This window comes from Zea mays, chromosome 8 (genome assembly GCF_902167145.1).
Source record: "Zea mays cultivar B73 chromosome 8, Zm-B73-REFERENCE-NAM-5.0, whole genome shotgun sequence".
Classification (NCBI taxonomy): domain Eukaryota; kingdom Viridiplantae; phylum Streptophyta; class Magnoliopsida; order Poales; family Poaceae; genus Zea; species Zea mays.
Window position 1 is genome coordinate 105730946 of NC_050103.1, and position 18115 is coordinate 105749060.

The window sequence follows — 18115 nt, forward strand, 5'->3', positions numbered from 1 at the left end:
CACGCGCCATGTCCAAATTTTAACCAGACAAGAAGTATAGTAGTAGATTGCAGAAAGCAAATATTGGGTTGAGAGTTCACTGGTTTATAAAGCTTGCAAAATGAAGAACAATTGGGTTGATTTCCGGACTTTGTGTGGGATATGAGGAAGTTGATGCTACTGTTTGCCACAGCTAATAGTGTGGGCTTCGTGTAGCCAAGACAAGGAAGGTTCTACACCAGTGTTCTGCTGCTAGCCTCAGAATCCTACGTATCGTTAAATCTGCTGTACCAGTAACTGATGAGAGTTAGGCCCATAATCAATCCATTCCCTCTGTTGAGCATGAGATACAATACAAGCTAGAGAGCCTGAGATAGCTAGCAGCCACAAAACTTTCTGACCGACAAGTTTCACGGCATTAATTTGGATAGATCCGGTTTCTTATGTTCTCCTCTTCCACATAGTTTTTTACAAGGTACCTTCATCCGATGCTCTTTCTATACTTCATTCTAATGGTAAAGGATTATATGCCAAGTTTTTTTTAGAGGGTTCCTCAATCCAATGCTCTTTCAGTGGATACTAGTAGATCTCGTTGCTGGTGTTATCCCTTTTCAGTGTAATATTCAAGTTTCAATGCCAGTGGGTGAAGAAAGGCGACTGCTTTATGGCAGTGGGCGATTGAAGAAGAGGACTGGTTTAGGCCATGTTTTTTTCCATTCTAAATTATATAATTTAGATTACGCTGTAAGGGTTCACTTTAAGATCACAAATAATCTAAAATAAGCTACCCAATTCTAGCTTATTTGTAGTACTAAAGTGATATTTTACCCTTCTACCCTTCCACCATAATCCAACTTATATAATTTAGTTGAGAAACAAACACACCCTTAGTCTTTGATACACTTATTTGTTGATCTTCTTCTCCACCTTTTATACCAAGGCTTTTTTTAAAAAATTAATACACTATATATCAGATGTGAGACACTCTTTTGAGATATATTATATATAACATATTAGATAGAATATGGAACCCCAGAAAATAGGACATCTGCTTACAAGAACAAGACGACAAACTAATTCCAGTTAGTCTCTAGAACCCTAAAAGGAATACGGTGGAGGTCATCACACCAGAGGATATGATTACCATAGTCTATGAATTTCTTTACTACATGCACAGATATATATTCAGAAAACTTTAAAAATCAAAGGATGATCTGCAAACCTTGATACTTCCTCCTTAGAGCTATTCTCAAGCACACCCTGCACGCAGAGATGTTCATATAAAGTGGAAGTACAACAGAACTTTCTTGTGGGGGTCTACCAAGTTTAAATACAACAAATTCTTTACATTAACGTGAAAATGCTCTGAAGGCAAGCCAGCAAAACCTGTGGACAATTAAAAAACATTTTAAAAAAATGCACAACGGGAAATGCTTTTATAATGTAAATACGGTACCACAGAAATCACCTGGTCAGCCGAGATACTCTTGCTGTACATTGAAGATTATCAGTCTCTAAGACCAAGCTCAACCTCAATGTCATCATCCTCTTCAAATAGCTTTAGTAGACGTGCATGTTGTTCCTCCCTTTTCTTCTTCTGCCAATACTTGAAAATGAAAAATGACAACAGAACGACGGCCCCCACTCCTAGGAGGACGAACAAAACTGTCTTGCCAGTATGGCCCTTGGGCTGAGCTTCAGCCTTCTTATCGTCATTGAATGTTTGAGGATCACCAGCTAGCACTGCAAAAATTGTAGGCAGTTAGTTGTCTTAAATCGAAAGTCTGTATAATACATGCCTATAATTTTGTTAGTCCGCACTTGGACAGATTTTAATAGAATGAAATGAAGCAACATAATGAAAATAAAAAAAGGATGTCATATCACATCACAGTTATATAAGTTACTATCTTCAAGAATCAAAATTGGTATAGCATATCAGAAGCATAACCATTTGTCAGTACTCAGTAGTTAAAAGACAATGTATCATTATCAAAGATTTAATGAAGAGCTATTGCTTCCTGATCGATGGGTCTAGCATTGCAGTTTCCATCTGCACCAACCACTTTTCACTACCCAGTCATGTGCAGAACTTGCAGAGTGCTGGCAGCAAAACCAAATTTAGATGGTACCCAGAGGCCATACATAAAACACTAGCCGGCTAAGTAGAAATCCTAGTATCACCAGGATGGTCATGGCCAGCTTGAATAAATTCTCAGAAAGTTGACAGATCGAAACACATTTATCATGTGTTTGAAAGGAATACTGTGAATACTTTGTTACTTCAAATAACACATTGATTGCTTATAAAGTGTCATGCAAAACAGCAAGAGCTTTCACACTCACACCACATTCATTCAATTGTAAATTGTTTATTGCCTTTTGTAATATAATAAATAACCACAACCCTGGCCAGTTAACCCCAGTTAATTTTATCTTAACCTTCTGAAGTTTAATCTAACCAAAGAAAAAACCTTGGTATTTCAATTGTCTGAAGGAAGTCAGGAATAAAAATCAGGGGCAGTAGATAGGAGTGTAAAACTCCCTGAGATCCCCATCAAGTTTTTTTCCCATAATGGGCAAACCCAAATTCCATCACTTTGAAGTTAGAAGAACCGAAATTATAGCAAGAGTTGTGTGGTCTTTGTTCCTTTTTCCAGACTCAAGGTTCTAGGAAGTAATAATATAGGAGGTCTGTGTTATTAACACGCCAATCCAAAATTTAGAATATTTAAGGTGCATCAGTTGCGTTTTCAATCTTTTTTCTGGGCCAAAATGATTTTCATTGTGTTAAGGGAGGCCTCTACATTTAACTTTCATAACTTTATCTGAAAGAAGGACCAACGATGCGGCTCTACAACCTCTAGATTAGAATATCTGTAAGCTGAGTAGTTGACATAAGTGAAATCTAGCATGGGTGAAATATGACAATGGCATATGCTTAAAGGAAGTCAAAACGAGACAATACATAGCCAGTGTGATATAGCTCCTAAGACAAAAGAATGACCAGCCTCACTGCACCTAGTAGTACAAATGGTGATTGGGTGATCCTGCAATCCTATAAGGCAAGGCATGGACTTAGCCTTTTAACAGGTAAATGATACATCTTCTACTACTACTAGACTATCCCGCCACACAACTGTCTGAACTACAAGAAATAACTCAGTAACGTCGAGAAGCGCCTCAATTTTATTCAGGGTCAGAAACATGCTGCAGCAGAAAGACAAAGTTGGATCTAAGGAGTGACGTTTTAGTGCAAAGTATTATCCTTTCTACATTTTGAATCCCAAAAGAATTTCATTTTCCCAATGGTTCGATCCAACCGACTATTGTAAGGATATTAGCGGGTACGAATGCTGAAATCAGTGCTCACGCCACGAACAAGGCTCCAATTTCCCAAACTTCAGCATATAACCTGCTCGTCATATATATAACTTAACAAAGTCCCACCGGAGACGGCAAACTCATCCCTCCTAAGTCCTAACCACCCACACCCAATGATTGTCAACGAGAGTGCCGTCCACAATTCAATTAGACTCACAAAACACAGCAGGGAATCGGAATATATTCAAGAAAAATAATCGTGGTAACGATTCCCTAATCCCCGCCCCGCTTTCGACCTTCAACTACATCTCGCTGTGACCCTCTCCCGCAACAGCCCCGAATCCAACGACCAAAGCATATCGAGAGCGCGAACCTGCGGTGAACTGGGCACAGATCCCGGACGCAGCGAGGAGAAACAGGGCGACCGAGGCCCGTCTGGATCCGCCCCTCATCTCCGACCTGAGCGCGCCGCCCCGCGCCGCCTTCTCCCTCGGCTCGAAGCGGTGGGGTGGTGGCCTGGTGGGTCAGTGGTGCTTGCCTGCTTGGGCGCGGCGCGGTGGTGCTGGCGCTTGGCGGCCTGGCGCTGGTGGTGCGGTGGTTGCCGACTTGCCGTGCCTGTTTGGCCTTGGCTTTTGTAGTAGTAGTAGCCCGTGGCGACGGGTCGGACGCGGCTGGTTCGCATCGAAGGCTCCGCATGGCATTGCTGCCGGTGAATGGTCCTTTTCGGCGGCGTTGTGTCGCTGCTGGTGGGCCACGGTGGGATCCGGAGCGACCGATGACGCGTCTGAAGTTTCGTTGCGCGAAACAACCTAATCCACTTTAGCGCAAGTTGTCGTCAAAAGAGCAGTGCAAGCAGAAAGAATGTTTGAGTATTAGCTAAGCTATGTGAGTCTGTAAAACGATTCTGGTAAAAATCCATGCAAATTGTTGGGGAAAAACACTAACGCATTAGCTAAACTATGACAGTAACAGCCGCTTCAGCTAGGACCTCTACGTATTTTCATCCCCGTGAGGCCGTGACCAGTATTTTCATCTGGTAAAACATTATCTTTAGCTTTACCCCTCTCTACCGAATTGTAAGATGTTTTAGTTTTTGTAAATACATGTCATCTGTTGTACACTTAGAGCCTGTTTGGTTTGACGTTTTTATCCGTGATCTATTTACAGTGATATCTATTCCTTTTCTTTTCTACTAGATGAGTGCTCCGTGCGTTACAACGGAAACATATAATACCATAATAACTTTTATATATAATGTGTCTTATATTGTTATAAGAAAATATTTCATAATTCATTTGTGATCCTAGCCATACATAAATTTTGTTATTTTAATTTAACTGTTCCACTACTACATTGCAACCATCAGTATCATACAGACTTCGATATATATCATGATTTGCATGGTCTCATCATTGGAGAGCACGTGCCACACCTACCGGTAGAAGTTCCCTCATACATCGTCAGTCATCAGGCATGCACCACCATACATGTTTGTTTAAACAAAAAGGCAAGTGTGTGCGTTTGCGAAGAGAATTAAAGGCAGACCAGCACAAAAGCTACCTCGGCGATGGCAAGTGGTCATTGTTGTCGGTCCTCCTCTGCGTCACCTCTGTCGCTAAGATGACGCCACAGTCTTTGATATAGTAGTCGTCAAACGCGCGCGACATGGCAAGTACCGATGACTTTTGGCTGGGCTGCTAAACGAAGTGCACCCCGGGCTCATCAGCGAGGTAGTACACCTAGCCGTTGCACCTCCGGATGTGCTACTCGTCTACATACATCTTGTTCGAGGACACTCACACAACATCAACAACAGCCGTCGTCCCAGCGCACAAGAATTCATGGCCGGTCAGTAGCAACTTACGTGGCCGGTTGAGCTTCAGGTGGATGATGAGCTAGATGGCGTGACGGCGCCGTCGTCGGATGCGGTGCCCAGAACAACCCGAGAGTCGCCGGCGTTGGCGACGACTATGAGATCCCCCGTTTGAATATGGACAGTAGTGTAGCCGCTCTGGACTGCGTCCAAGCGACGGCTGCACCGAAGCTTGCCGAACATAGCGAGCGGCCAAGTAGGACTGCTTCCAGAGGTCGAACTGGCAGTCGCCAAGCTTCTTCTCATCGTCGATGAGCGACGCCAACGCGAGCGCCTCCTGCCAGTGGTGTTTGTTCGGGGTTTCTAAGTAAGAAACATGAATTCATCTTTGGCGTTGGTTTATAAAAATTACTCACAAGTCAGATTCATGGAAAAAATATTACGGAGAATAAATGTCACACATATAAAAAAAGAATTTAAGTTGAAAACTTATTCAAACAAAAGAAGTTGCATGCAAGGCTCTTCTTTAAATACTACTCTCTCCATCCAAAAATATAATTCGGGAATCTCGTTGATAATTATCTACTACTACACATTGTGCAAGGGTAGTAGGTGGACTTTGGGAGAGATGTAGTAGATATTTTTACTGTAACAAATATTAACATAAACATACATGTGGTGTAGTGGTAGCTATGAGCATATTTACTTGAGAGGTTGCGGGTTCGAATCCCATTAAAGCCACATTTGTGTTTTTTTAATTTAATTTTAGCTAGACGTGGGATGCACGTGAGAATGGGAATGAGCTTTACGGGGGGGGAGAAATGGAAATGGGAATGAGTTTTGCGGGGAGGAGGGAATGGGAATGAGCTTTGAGGGAATGGGAATGACAGAACAAGGAATGACAGCCTACCCCTTACTGCCTTAATAGGTAGTAGAGATTTGGTTGGGCCAGCGATTCACACCGTGAACGGATATGGAGTCATATCTTTTTCGTTACCACTCCTCAGCTAGTGTTAATACATAACGTTAACTAACCAAACATATCTTGCTTTCTGTTGCACTGTAACCAATAGCAGTGGGGTCCGTTCACGTTACGTTAACCACTCCCTGCAATGAACCAAACACTGCCTTAGATATACACCACGACTAGATAGATAAAAAACAATATGTGTAGAAAAGTTCAAAATGTCTTATAACGCGAATAGAGAGAGTAGTATTCATGTGATAATCAAGCAAAAAAGTGGTTGTGATGAAACTATTTAGGTGGAACATAGCAAACAATAAAAAAACTTCCACAAAAAATATGCATTTTCTTGCTGCAGAAAAATGTTCAAAGAGTTAAATGTATGAGAGGATTCTTAACTTGTCTAGGTATGTTACTTAGGACCCCTAAACTTTTAAAATGCATTTCTGACCACCTAATCTTGTTAAATGATATACTGGTGGTACATACCGGACTACCAGTTCAGATGGACGTTTTCTCTGACGTGGCATTACCACCATGTATCGAGCATGGTTGGGGGCTCATGAGAGTGTTGACTATGCCTAACTACTCTACATATAACACCTCTAATACATGAAATTTCTCTCTTGCTCTTGCTCATTTATCTCCTAATTTGTTCCCTCTCTTCAAAGGGTAGCACTAGCATCGTCGCCGCCGCCTTATCCTCCTACACCCCAAGTCGTTTGCATGGCCCTTGAATCGAGTGCTTCTGTCTCAAATCTGCATGGGGCCAAACTTTCCCTTATCATCTGCCTAGAATGCAGAGTGAGAAGCGTGATGAAGTGCACACCTAAATATCCATGGAGTTTGGGGTATGTTTTATTGTTGCCTTGTCCATAAGGTTAGTTCCTCTTGCCCTGTCTGAAATGCTTTTGTTGGTTCTCTCCTATATCTGAAATTCCTTTGTATTTTGTAGAGAGATGGGTTGAGTTGCCTCTATTTTAGATGGTAAGAAGAGTATGTTACATGGATAAAAAATATGCATTAAGAAGGGAAGTTAGACATTGAAGATGTGGGGTTGAAATCAATACTTGTTGTGTGTGTGTCTATATTCTACTTGTTATGTTTTTGTTGTTGTTAGTCCTACTAAACAAGTGAATGCAAGTATGAGTAGGCGTTATGACATGAATTAGTGATCATATTATAAGTGATTGCAATATGGTATGTTCTTCAAAGCAATGATGAATAAGATCTGACTGGAGGTAGCAGCAAACACACAAACAAATGACTGGACAAGAATGAACACATACAACAGTAGAAAAGTAATAACTGAGTGTAGTAATTTTCACCGGACTTTACACTACACGACGGTTCACTTACAGCGACCTACGGTTGGTTGCTAAAACGACCTTCAGCGACCTACGGTTGGTCGCTAAAAACTTTTAGCGACCCATAAGGATGGTCGCTGTAAGTGCCGTCGCTAAAGGCTTTAGCGACCGACATCTTTTTAGCGACCGACCGTCCGTTGCTAATATTGTATATTTAGCGACCAACCGTGAGTTGTTGTACTATAGATTTAGCAACCAATCGTGAGTCGTTATACTATACATTTAGCAACCAACAGAAAGTTGCCCCTAGTTATAGTCGTTAATAATAATAATATACCATTAATTAGCATTCAACAACTGTTATATATACAAAAGCATCACAAATCACCAATTTTTATACACATAATCACATAGATATACAAATTTAATTAGTATTGCACAATAATAGATCCACATCACATAAATCATCAACAATCACCACAACAAAATCATTCACAAAACCTACACATGTTATTATGTTTTGCACATATTTGCAAACACTTTACAAAATCATTTAGCAGGCTCCCAAACTCCATCTGTCTAGTTCGAGCAGAAGAATCCCATCTCTTTGAAGCCAGTCGATCCTACAACGTGAACAATGGGCTAGTTCAAATGATCTACTCGGGTATGGAAGCCTTTTTGTTCCCAAAACACCAAGATATGCAGGGATTCCTCTTTCGAGTGCAAACTGAATCTGATTCTGATGCACGTCGTTTGGTGCCAAAGACATTGCTATCACATTAGAAGAAAGAAGGTATCCTCCGAAACTAGCAACTCCACAACCAACATCAAGAACTGTATGAAGCATCCCCTCATTGTTTATATTGTTATCTTTGAAATTTAGCATCTGGCAAATAGTAGAGATGGTCAGATAAAAGAATTTCAGGGAAACTTACAAAGGAGTCAAGACAAAAGGCTTACATTTGCAATATTTGATATGTATTTGTCAGCTCCATGGTGAAAATGGGTCCCACCACCTGGAAACTTGATTTTTTCACCAGCTTCAACCATCCAGTTCTGGTCTGACTTCTCTTTTGCAAGGTGAGTGTGTGGAATGTTTGCTTTCCATACTACATCACGACTTTTTGGCCATTTTATAGGGACCTGGAAAAAAATGTGGATCAGATCAAGCTCAGCAAGGATGCAATCAAACAAAACTAATTTCAGATTGGAAGGTCAATCTGTCAGGACACGTGTTATTAACAAGAAAAAAATATGAATAAAACAAAAAAGCACAGGGAAAACCTATAACCATGTCTTGAGACAACTAAGGCAAAATTATCTTGGAAAACTTGCAAAAGAGATTGTATTATTGATCGAATGAAGCACATACTACTATATACAAGATGCAGTATTGCAGTTGCTGCAAATATTACATTAAAAAGACTGGTTGAAAGCTTGAAATAGTCAGTCTATGAACTCAAGTCAAGCGAAGATTTATCTCATGCAAGATCTAATTAGATGCTGGTAAAACTAAAATAGCATGCACATATTAAATCCTAACCATATTATCATAGAACGCCAGCCAATCAAAATTTTCCCATCATGCTCCAACACGACAGCATAGCACTGTCGACACATGACAAATGGCAACTACACTCACCACCGCAAGAACCTGGAATCATGAGCTACCAGAAACACCTAACCTATGGCTCAGCAGGCGGCATTGCTGTATCTGTGCTGCCAGGAATGGTTGTATCGATGTTGCTAGGCATCAACACGTTGAAGCCGTCGATTGCCGTCGATATGATCATCGACGGTATCTGTGGGTGCCAGTGCACTTCTTTCAAGTCTCTCTGACCCTGCTCACACCAAACAGTCAGCATCATGTGGTCCACTCTTCACAGTTTACAAGCAACACAATTGTGCAAGAAAAATGATACAGCCAAAAAAGATGAAAGCCATTCCAATGCCAACGTATGGAGTACTACCTGATGAGCAAAGAGAAGCTGAGGCGGCGAATCATCAGGGGCGTTTGCCTGCTCTTTCATCTTCGCTCTGAACTCAGCCTCCTCCTCGGTGTCTCGTTCCAATGAAAGGTTCACAAGCAGAAAAACAATCGAAATTCAGATAAATTTGTATATTCAGTAAGAACTGGAAAATGAGACTCCTTATGGTAAAAAACAATGATGGGTGGCCACCTAGTGGTTAATGTCAATTTCAAATTATTTGTACAACCTATTCCTGCATATAAACAATTCGAGCGATGTCCTATATATTGCAGAGTCAGGTGTAGATATATATATATATAGAGAGAGAGATTTTGCAATATATTTCTCACAAAAACACACAATATATACCAAACAGACGTTAAGCCTAAGAAATCCTATACAACTTTGGTATTATCATCACCATGAGATTAGACACTTAAAAAAGTCAATCAGTATTAAATGATAATGCTGTCCAGATTTGGACGGAATTCGACTACTCACTTCAAAACTTCATAACTGGAGATTTAGGCATCCAAAACAGGTGATCCAAGAATTTCTAGAAAGCTTATAAAATTGTCTACAACTCATTTATAAACATCTTAGGTTGATTCAATATATATCAAAGTCAGTCAATACAAACAAACATTGCTGTCCAGATTTGGACAGATTCAGTCATCACATTTCAATCAACCATAACTTGACTTCTAGACCACCAAAAAGGGTGATCCAAAACTTGTTGGAAAGCTTAAGAAAAGTACTACAACTTCTTTATAATTTATAAGAACTGATTCTAAGTTTAACTTGGGCAAACAAGGCCATTTTCGAAATCTGTACAGAATCTGGACAGATTCTGATACTGAACTTGGGAGAAGCAAAACTTTCAGATTATTGGGCCTATGGTAATGAAATTTTAGCATGAGCAAGATAAGGAGGTTATCTACAACTTTTATATATAACATTTTCACAGGAAATATGATTTGCTTCACTAGATTAGTTGCACAATCAAAACTGTACACAGAGTCCAAACAACAAACATTCCAATTGGGTTCATATTTACCTCTACAACTTTCATGCTTGACACTTTCTAATCACATATATAGATTACTTATACATTATAACCATGAATCCATTCACTTCATATAACCTAGTATTTTTAAATCTACTCTCACTTCATGCAAACAAAGAACTAATTAATCATACTTTGCATACACATATATCGGCACATTCCATACAGTATATCATCACACAAGAAGAACTCATTTTATTCATGCTATGCATATGCCTAAACAATTTAATCCTTCTATACATATTCATTCACCAAACATATGGCATACAACAAAGCATCACAAAGACAAGGGAAAGAGAGGAAAGATACTTTCCTGACGTCACCATAGAACAAAACACACAGACATAGTCGCGGATCTAGAGATATTCACCACGACACACCTGTGCTACAAACAAGAGATTCATCGTATTTAATACATCTAATCACTTCAGGCATAGAACCAAAGAATAAGAGCAAGGAATTGGCTCACCAATACAAAGCGTGACTCAGATCCACAATATCAACGACAATCCCAATTCGAACATTTCGTCGAACACCTAGCATGCGTTATGCTGGGATTTGCTTCTTCTCACACTCATAGGAATCCTTTCTTCCAATCTGCACACATGAACATATATATTTCAGCACTTACTCACATATGCACAACATAATCCGCAGCAAAGGACATAGGCTCACCTACAAAAGATGGGGAGGGTGCCGACCATGGAAAACACAGAGGGGTTGCCTTGAGAACTTAGGACAGGGGCGAGCTCGGCTAGGGCTGGGAGAAAACCAGAGCAAGGGCAGCCAGGGAGAGGGGTTGGGGCGAGCTAGGGCTGGGCACAGAAGGAGGGAGAGCTTGGCATGGAGAGGGGCTGCCATAAGAACAGCAAGGGAGGGGCAGAGGGTGGCCATGGCAGAGGCGAGCTCCATGGAGGGAGGGGCGTCGGCCACCAAGAAGGGGAGGGCGCCATGGGAACCAGGGAGGAGATGGTGAGCAGAGGGGGGGGGGGAGCGAGCTGCAGCACGAGAGAGAGGGCGTGAGGGAGATGAGAGGGGCGGCGGTGGGAAGATGCCAGGGAGAGGGTGGCTGGAACATGCTAGAGAGTGGCGTGGGGAGAGGATAAGGAAGGGAGAGAAGGATTATTCCCACCTTTTCTCTATTTTCTTTCAACAAACATTATGTGCAAATATCTAACTTCTAAATTTTGTAAAAGTTCACAAGAGTTAATCATAAACACATTTCAAACTCTAAAGTTTGTGAGAGTTCAATTGAGCCAACCCAAAATATACTTAGGATCCCAATTTCATTTTCCAGATTACGAAATAGAACAACCAAGGTGCTGTTTGGTTCAAAAAATGTAACGCAAATGGTAATGGTAATGGTTTCGGCTCGATTACTGGCGGTAACAAATTTGAATAAGCTGGTATCAAATTATAGCGTGGTATCTGATTACGGTTGGACTAAAACAAACATGATTTAACGTTATCCGTTACCTATTACGTTACAATTATGTGAACCAAACAGCACCCAACTGATTTGAAATCATTCGGCTTCGGTTCTAATTAATTTGTTCAGGACAAAATAACATGATAAACGAGGTTGATTAAAAATTAGTGACCTTTACATTCACAGCTATCACGTGTTACAGGGGGCGACGACGGCGATGTCGGGAGGAGACAGGGACGGCGTGGGAGGGAGAGTTAGGTAGATGGGCCCCTAGTGGGCCTTAGGGTTAGGGAGGGTTTTCTTTTTTTATTTATTTCGAAATACATTTTTAAATTACTCAAAAATGCATAAAAATTTTACCAAATAAATAATAAACATTTGAATAAATTATTATAAATGCAAATAAATAATAAACATTTGAAACGACTTTCAACTCGAATCTAATATCATATAAGCACAAAGAACACAATTGCATACTATAGTCATGTCCATACATAAACAAACCATGAAATAAACATACAAGCAATATTAAAAAGGAATAAATCACCACGCAATTTTGCGATCAATGTTTACTTGTTTTAATTAATTTTTAGTCACTAACATCTATACATGTACGTTCAGGCTATAAGATTTGATAGTGATCCTTGCTCTATAGCGACCCACCGCTAGTCCCCGACGACATCTATAGCGACCAACCATAAGTTGTTACATTTCTAGACTTTTAGCAACCAACCGACCGTTGCTACAAAAGGATTTAGCGACTGACCGTCGGTCCCTAACATTTAGCAACCAACAGTTGGTACCTAATAAGGGTCGCTAAAGATCAACCGTCGTGTAGTGTTAGTTCTAGCAACAATAATTTACCTTCATGACAAGTTGAAAGTCGCCTAGAGGGGGGGGGGGTGAATAGGCGGAATCTGAAATTTATAAACTTTAAGCACAACTACAAGCCGGGGTTAGTGTTAGTAATATAATCGAGTCCAAAAGAGAGGGCGAAAACAAATCACAAGCAAATGAAGAGTGTGACACGGTGATTTGTTTTACCGAGGTTCGGTTCTTGCAAACCTACTCCCCGTTGAGGTGGTCACAAAGACCGGGTCTCTTTCAACCCTTTCCCTCTCTCAAACGGTCACCTAGACCGAGTGAGCTTCTCTTCTCAATCAAACGGGACACTTAGTCCCCACAAGGACCACCACACAATTGGTGTCTTTTGCCTTGATTACAATTGAGTTGGGAACAAGAAGGAAGGAAGAAGAAAAGCGATCCAAGCGCAAGAGCTCAAATGAACATGGCAAAACTCTCTCTTCTAGTCATTATTGCTTTGAGTGGAATTGGGACTTGGAGAGATTTTGATTCACTCAAATTGTGTCTTGTATTGAATGTTATAGCTCTTGTATTGAATGTGTTGGCTGAAAACTTGGATGCCTTGAAGTGTTGGTGGTTGGGAGTATTTATAGCCCCAACCACCAAAGTGACCGTTGGGGATGGCTGCTGTCGTATGGCGCACCGAATAGTCCGGTGTGCCAGCCACATCACCCAACCATTAGGGTTCGATCGTTGGAGCTCCGACTTGTGTGGCCACCGGACAGTCCGGTGCTACACCGGACAGTCACTGTTCACTGTCCGGTGCGCCTTCTGGTGCCTGCTCTAACTTTTGTGCGCCCAGTTGCACTGTTCATGTTCACTGTAGACTTTTGCAGACGACTGTTGGTGCAGATAGCCGTTGCTCCGCTGGCACACCGGATAGTCCGGTGAATTATAGCGGAGTGGCTCCCCAAATTCCCGAAGCTAAGTTGTTCAGAGTTGATCCACCCTGGTGCACCGGACACTGTCCGGTGGCACACTAGACAGTCCGGTGCGCCAGACCAGGGCAGCCTTCGGTTGTCTTTTGCTCTTTTTATTTGAACCCTTTCTTGGACTTTTTATTGGTTTGTGTTGAACCTTTGGCACCTGTAGAACTCATAATCTAGAGCAAACTAGTCGGTCCAATAATTTATGTTGGGCAATTCAACCACCAAAATCATTTAGTAAAAGGTTTGACCCTATTTCCCTTTCAATCTCCCCCTTTTTGGTGATTGATGCCAACACAAACCAAAGCAAATATAAAAGTGCATAATTGAACTAGTTTGCATAAAGAAGTGCAAAGGTTGCTTGGAATGAAACCAATAATTATTTCTATTAGATATGCATGGATGATTTTCTTCTTATTTAAAATTTTGGACCACATTTGCACCACGAGTTTTGTATTTGCAAATTCTTTTCAAAAACTTTTTGCAAATAGTCAAAGATACATGAATAAGATTGAAAGAAGCATTTCAAGATTTGAAATTTTCTCCCCCCGTTTCAAATGCTTTTCCTTTGACTTAAACAAAACTCCCCCTCAATGAAATTCTCCTCTTAGTGTTCAAGAGGGTTTTACAAATCTTTGAAGATACTTTCTCCCCTTTTGAAAACACATTAAGATCAATTTGAAAACTTCATTTTAAAATTTGGTGGTGGTGTGGTCCTTTTGCTTTGGGCTAATACTTTCTCCCCCTTTGGCATGAATCGCCAAAAATGGATACTTGTGAGTGAAATATAAGCCCTTTTACTTTCTCCCCAATGGCAAACAAAAAGATATGAGTGAAGATTATACCAAAGTGGAGAACAATGCGGAATATCGGCAAAGAGTAGATAATACCGATGGAGTGAGTGGAAGCGTCGTCTTTGCCGAATACTCCATTTCCCTTTCAATTCTATGACTAAGCATAAGAATACACTTGAAAACACATTAGTCATAGACATAAAAGAGATATGATCAAAGGTATATAAATGAGCTATGTGTGCAAAGTATCAATCAAAATTCCTAGAATCAAGAATATTTAGCTCATTCCTTAGTTTGGTAAAGGTTTTCTCATCTAAAGGCTTGGTAAAGATATCGACCAATTGATCTTTGGTGTTAATATAGGCTATCTCGATATCCCCCCTTTGTTGGTGATCTCTCAAAAAGTGATACTGAATGGCTATGTGCTTAGTGCGGCTGTGCTCAACGGGATTATCCGCCATGCGGATTGCACTCTCATTATCACATAGGAGAGGGACTTTGCTAAATTTGTAGCCATAGTCCCTAAGGGTTTGCCTCATCCAAAGCAATTGTGCGCAACAATGGCCTGCGGCAATGTACTCGGCTTCAGCGATAGAAAGAGCTACTGAGTTTTGTTTCTTTGAAGCCCAAGACACCAGGGATCTCCCTAGAAACTGACAAGTCCCTGATGTGCTCTTCCTATCAATTTTACACCCTGCCCAATCAACATCTGAATATCCTAGTAAATCAAAAGAGGATCCCTTGGGGTACCAAAGACCAAACTTAGGTGTATGAACTAAATATCTCAAGATTCGCTTCACGACCCTAAGGTGAACTTCCTTAGGATAGGCTTGGAACCTTGCACACATGCATACGGAAAGCATAATATCCGGTCAAGATGCACATAAATAGAGTAAAGATCCTATCATCGACCGGTATACCTTTTGATCTACGGATTTACCTCCCGTGTCGAGGTCGAGATGCCCATTGGTTCCCATGGGTGTCTTGATGGGCTTGGCATCCTTCATTCCAAACTTGGTGAGTATATCTTGAATGTACTTCGTTTGGCTGATGAAGGTGCCCTCTTGGAGTTGCTTGACTTGAAATCCTAGAAAATACTTTAACTCCCCCATCATAGACATCTCGAATTTTTGAACCATGATCCTACTAAACTCTTCACATGTAGATTTGTTGGTAGACCCAAATATAATATCATCAACATAAATTTGGCATACAAACAAATCTTTTGCAATGGTTTTAGTAAAGAGAGTAGGATCGGCTTTAGTGACTTTGAAGCCATTAGTGATAAGAAAATCTCTTAGGCATTCATACCATGCTCTTGGGGCTTGCTTGAGCCCATAAAGTGCCTTAGAGAGTTTGTAAACATGATTAGGATACTCACTATCTTCAAAGCCGGGAGGTTGCTCAACATAGACCTCTTCCTTGATTGGTCCATTGAGGAAGGCACTCTTCACATCCATTTGATAAAGCTTAAAGCCATGGTAAGTAGCATAGGCAAGTAATATATGAATTGACTCAAGCCTAGCTACGGGTGCATAGGTTTCACCAAAATCCAAACATTCGACTTGTGAATAACCCTTGGCCACAAAGCCGTGCTTTGTTCCTTGTCACCACACCATGCTCATCTTGCTTGTTGCGGAAGATCCACTTGGTTCCTACAACATTTTAGTTAGGACGTGGAACTAAATGCCATACCTCATTCCTCGTGAAGTTGTTGAGATCCTCTTGCATCGCCAGCACCCAATCCGAATCTTTAAGTGCATCCTCTACCATGTGTGGCTCAATAGAGGAGACAAAAGAGTAATGTTCACAAAAATGAGTGACTCGAGATCGAGTGGTTACCCCCTTATGAATATCGCCGAGGATGGTGTTCACGGGGTGATCTCTTTGAATCGCCTGGTGGACTCTTGGGTGTGGCGGTCTTGGATCTTGTTCATCTTCCTTGTCTTGATTATTGGCATCTCCCCCTTGATCATTGTCCTCCTCTTAAGGTGGCTCATCTTCTTGATCTTCGTTTTCATCATCTTGAGCTTGATCCTCATCTTGGGTTGGTGGAGATGCTTGCATGGAGGAAGATGGTTGATCTTGTGCTTGTGGAGGCTCTTCGGATTCCTTAGGACACACATCCCCAATGGACATGTTCCTTAGCGCAACACATAGAGCCTCTTCATCATCTAGCTCATCAAGATCAACTTGCTCTACTTGAGAGCCATTAGTCTCATCAAAAACAATGTCACAAGAAACTTCAACTAGTCTAGTGGACTTGTTAAAGACTCTATATGCCCTTGTGTTTGAGTCATAACCAAGTAAAAAACCTTCTACAGCCTTAGGAGCAAATTTAGATTTTCTACATCTTTTAACAAGAATAAAGCATTTGCTACCAAAGACTCTAAAATATGAAACATTGGGCTTTTTACCGGTGAGGAGTTCATATGATGTCTTCTTGAGGATTCAGTGAAGATATAACCGGTTGATGGCGTAGCAGGCGGTGTTAATCGCCTCGGCCCAAAACCGATCCGGTGTCTTGTACTCATCAAGCATGGTCCTTGCCATGTCCAATAGAGTTATATTCTTCCTCTCCACTACACCATTTTGTTGTGGCGTGTAGGGAGAAGAGAACTCATGCTTGATGCCCTCCTTCTCAAGGAAGCCTTCAATTTGAGAGTTCTTGAACTCCGTCCCATTGTCGCTTCTAATCTTTTTGATCCTTAAGCCGAACTCATTTTGAGCCCGTCTTAAGAATCCCTTTAAGGTCTCTTGGGTTTGAGATTTTTCCTGCAAAAAGAATACCCAAGTGAAGCGAGAATAATCATCCACAATAACTAGACAGTACTTACTCCTGCCGATGCTTATGTAAGCTATCGGGCCGAATAGGTCCATGTGGAGTAGCTCGAGCGGCCTGTCGGTCGTCATGATGTTCTTGTGTGGATGATGAACACCAACCTGCTTCCCTGCTTGACATGCGCTACAAACCCTGTCTTTCTCAAAATCAACATTTGTTAGTCCCAAAATGTGCTCTCCCTTTAGAAGCTTATGAAGATTCTTCATTCCAACGTGGGCTAGTCGGCGATGCCAGAGCCAACCCATGTTAGTCTTAGCAATTAAGCAAGTGTCGAGTTCAGCTCTATTAAAATCAACTAAGTATAGTTGACCCTCTAACACTCCCTTAAATGCTATTGAAACATCACTTCTTCTAAAGACAGTAACACCTACATCCGTAAAAAGACAATTGTAGCCCATTTTACATAATTGAGAAACAGAAAGCAAGTTATAATCTAAAGAATCTATAAGAAAAACATTGGAAATAGAATGGTCAGGTGATATAGCAATTTTACCAAGTCCTTTGACCAAACCTTGATTTCCATCCCCGAATGTGATAGCTCTTTGGGGATCTTGGTTTTTCTCGTAGGAGGAGAACATTCTTTTCTCCCCAGTCATGTGGTTTGTGCACCCGCTATCGATGATCCAACTTGAGCCCCCGGATGCACAAACCTACAAAACAAATTTAGGCCTTGTTCTTAGGTACCCAAACGGTCTTGGGTCCTTTGACATTAGAAACAAGCACCTTGGGTACCCAAACACAAGTCTTGGAGCCCTTGTGTTTGCCCCCAACATATTTGGCAACTACTTTGCCTGATTTGTTAGTAAGCACATATGAAGCATCAAAAGTCTTAAATGA

The 18115-nt window shown here is 41.2% G+C and overlaps 1 protein-coding gene and 1 long non-coding RNA gene across 2 annotated transcripts; both read right to left on the bottom strand.

Moving 5' to 3' along the window:
* Window positions 1–1078: 1078 nt before the first annotated feature.
* LOC103635650 (uncharacterized) lies at window positions 1079–4083 on the bottom strand. The gene is made up of 3 exons (XM_008658056.3): window positions 3677–4083; window positions 1448–1722; window positions 1079–1365 (listed from the first exon to the last, which is right to left on the bottom strand). Exons 1-2 carry the CDS (start codon window positions 3753–3755, stop codon window positions 1487–1489), a joined length of 315 nt encoding a protein of 104 aa, XP_008656278.1. The 5' UTR covers window positions 3756–4083; the 3' UTR covers window positions 1079–1365; window positions 1448–1486.
* A 3738-nt stretch (window positions 4084–7821) lies between these two features.
* On the bottom strand, window positions 7822–11450 carry LOC109941531 (uncharacterized). Its single transcript, XR_002264172.3, has 4 exons — window positions 11099–11450; window positions 9358–11020; window positions 8348–9228; window positions 7822–8273 (listed from the first exon to the last, which is right to left on the bottom strand). It is a non-coding gene; the product is annotated as an uncharacterized lncRNA (long non-coding RNA).
* Window positions 11451–18115: the final 6665 nt, after the last annotated feature.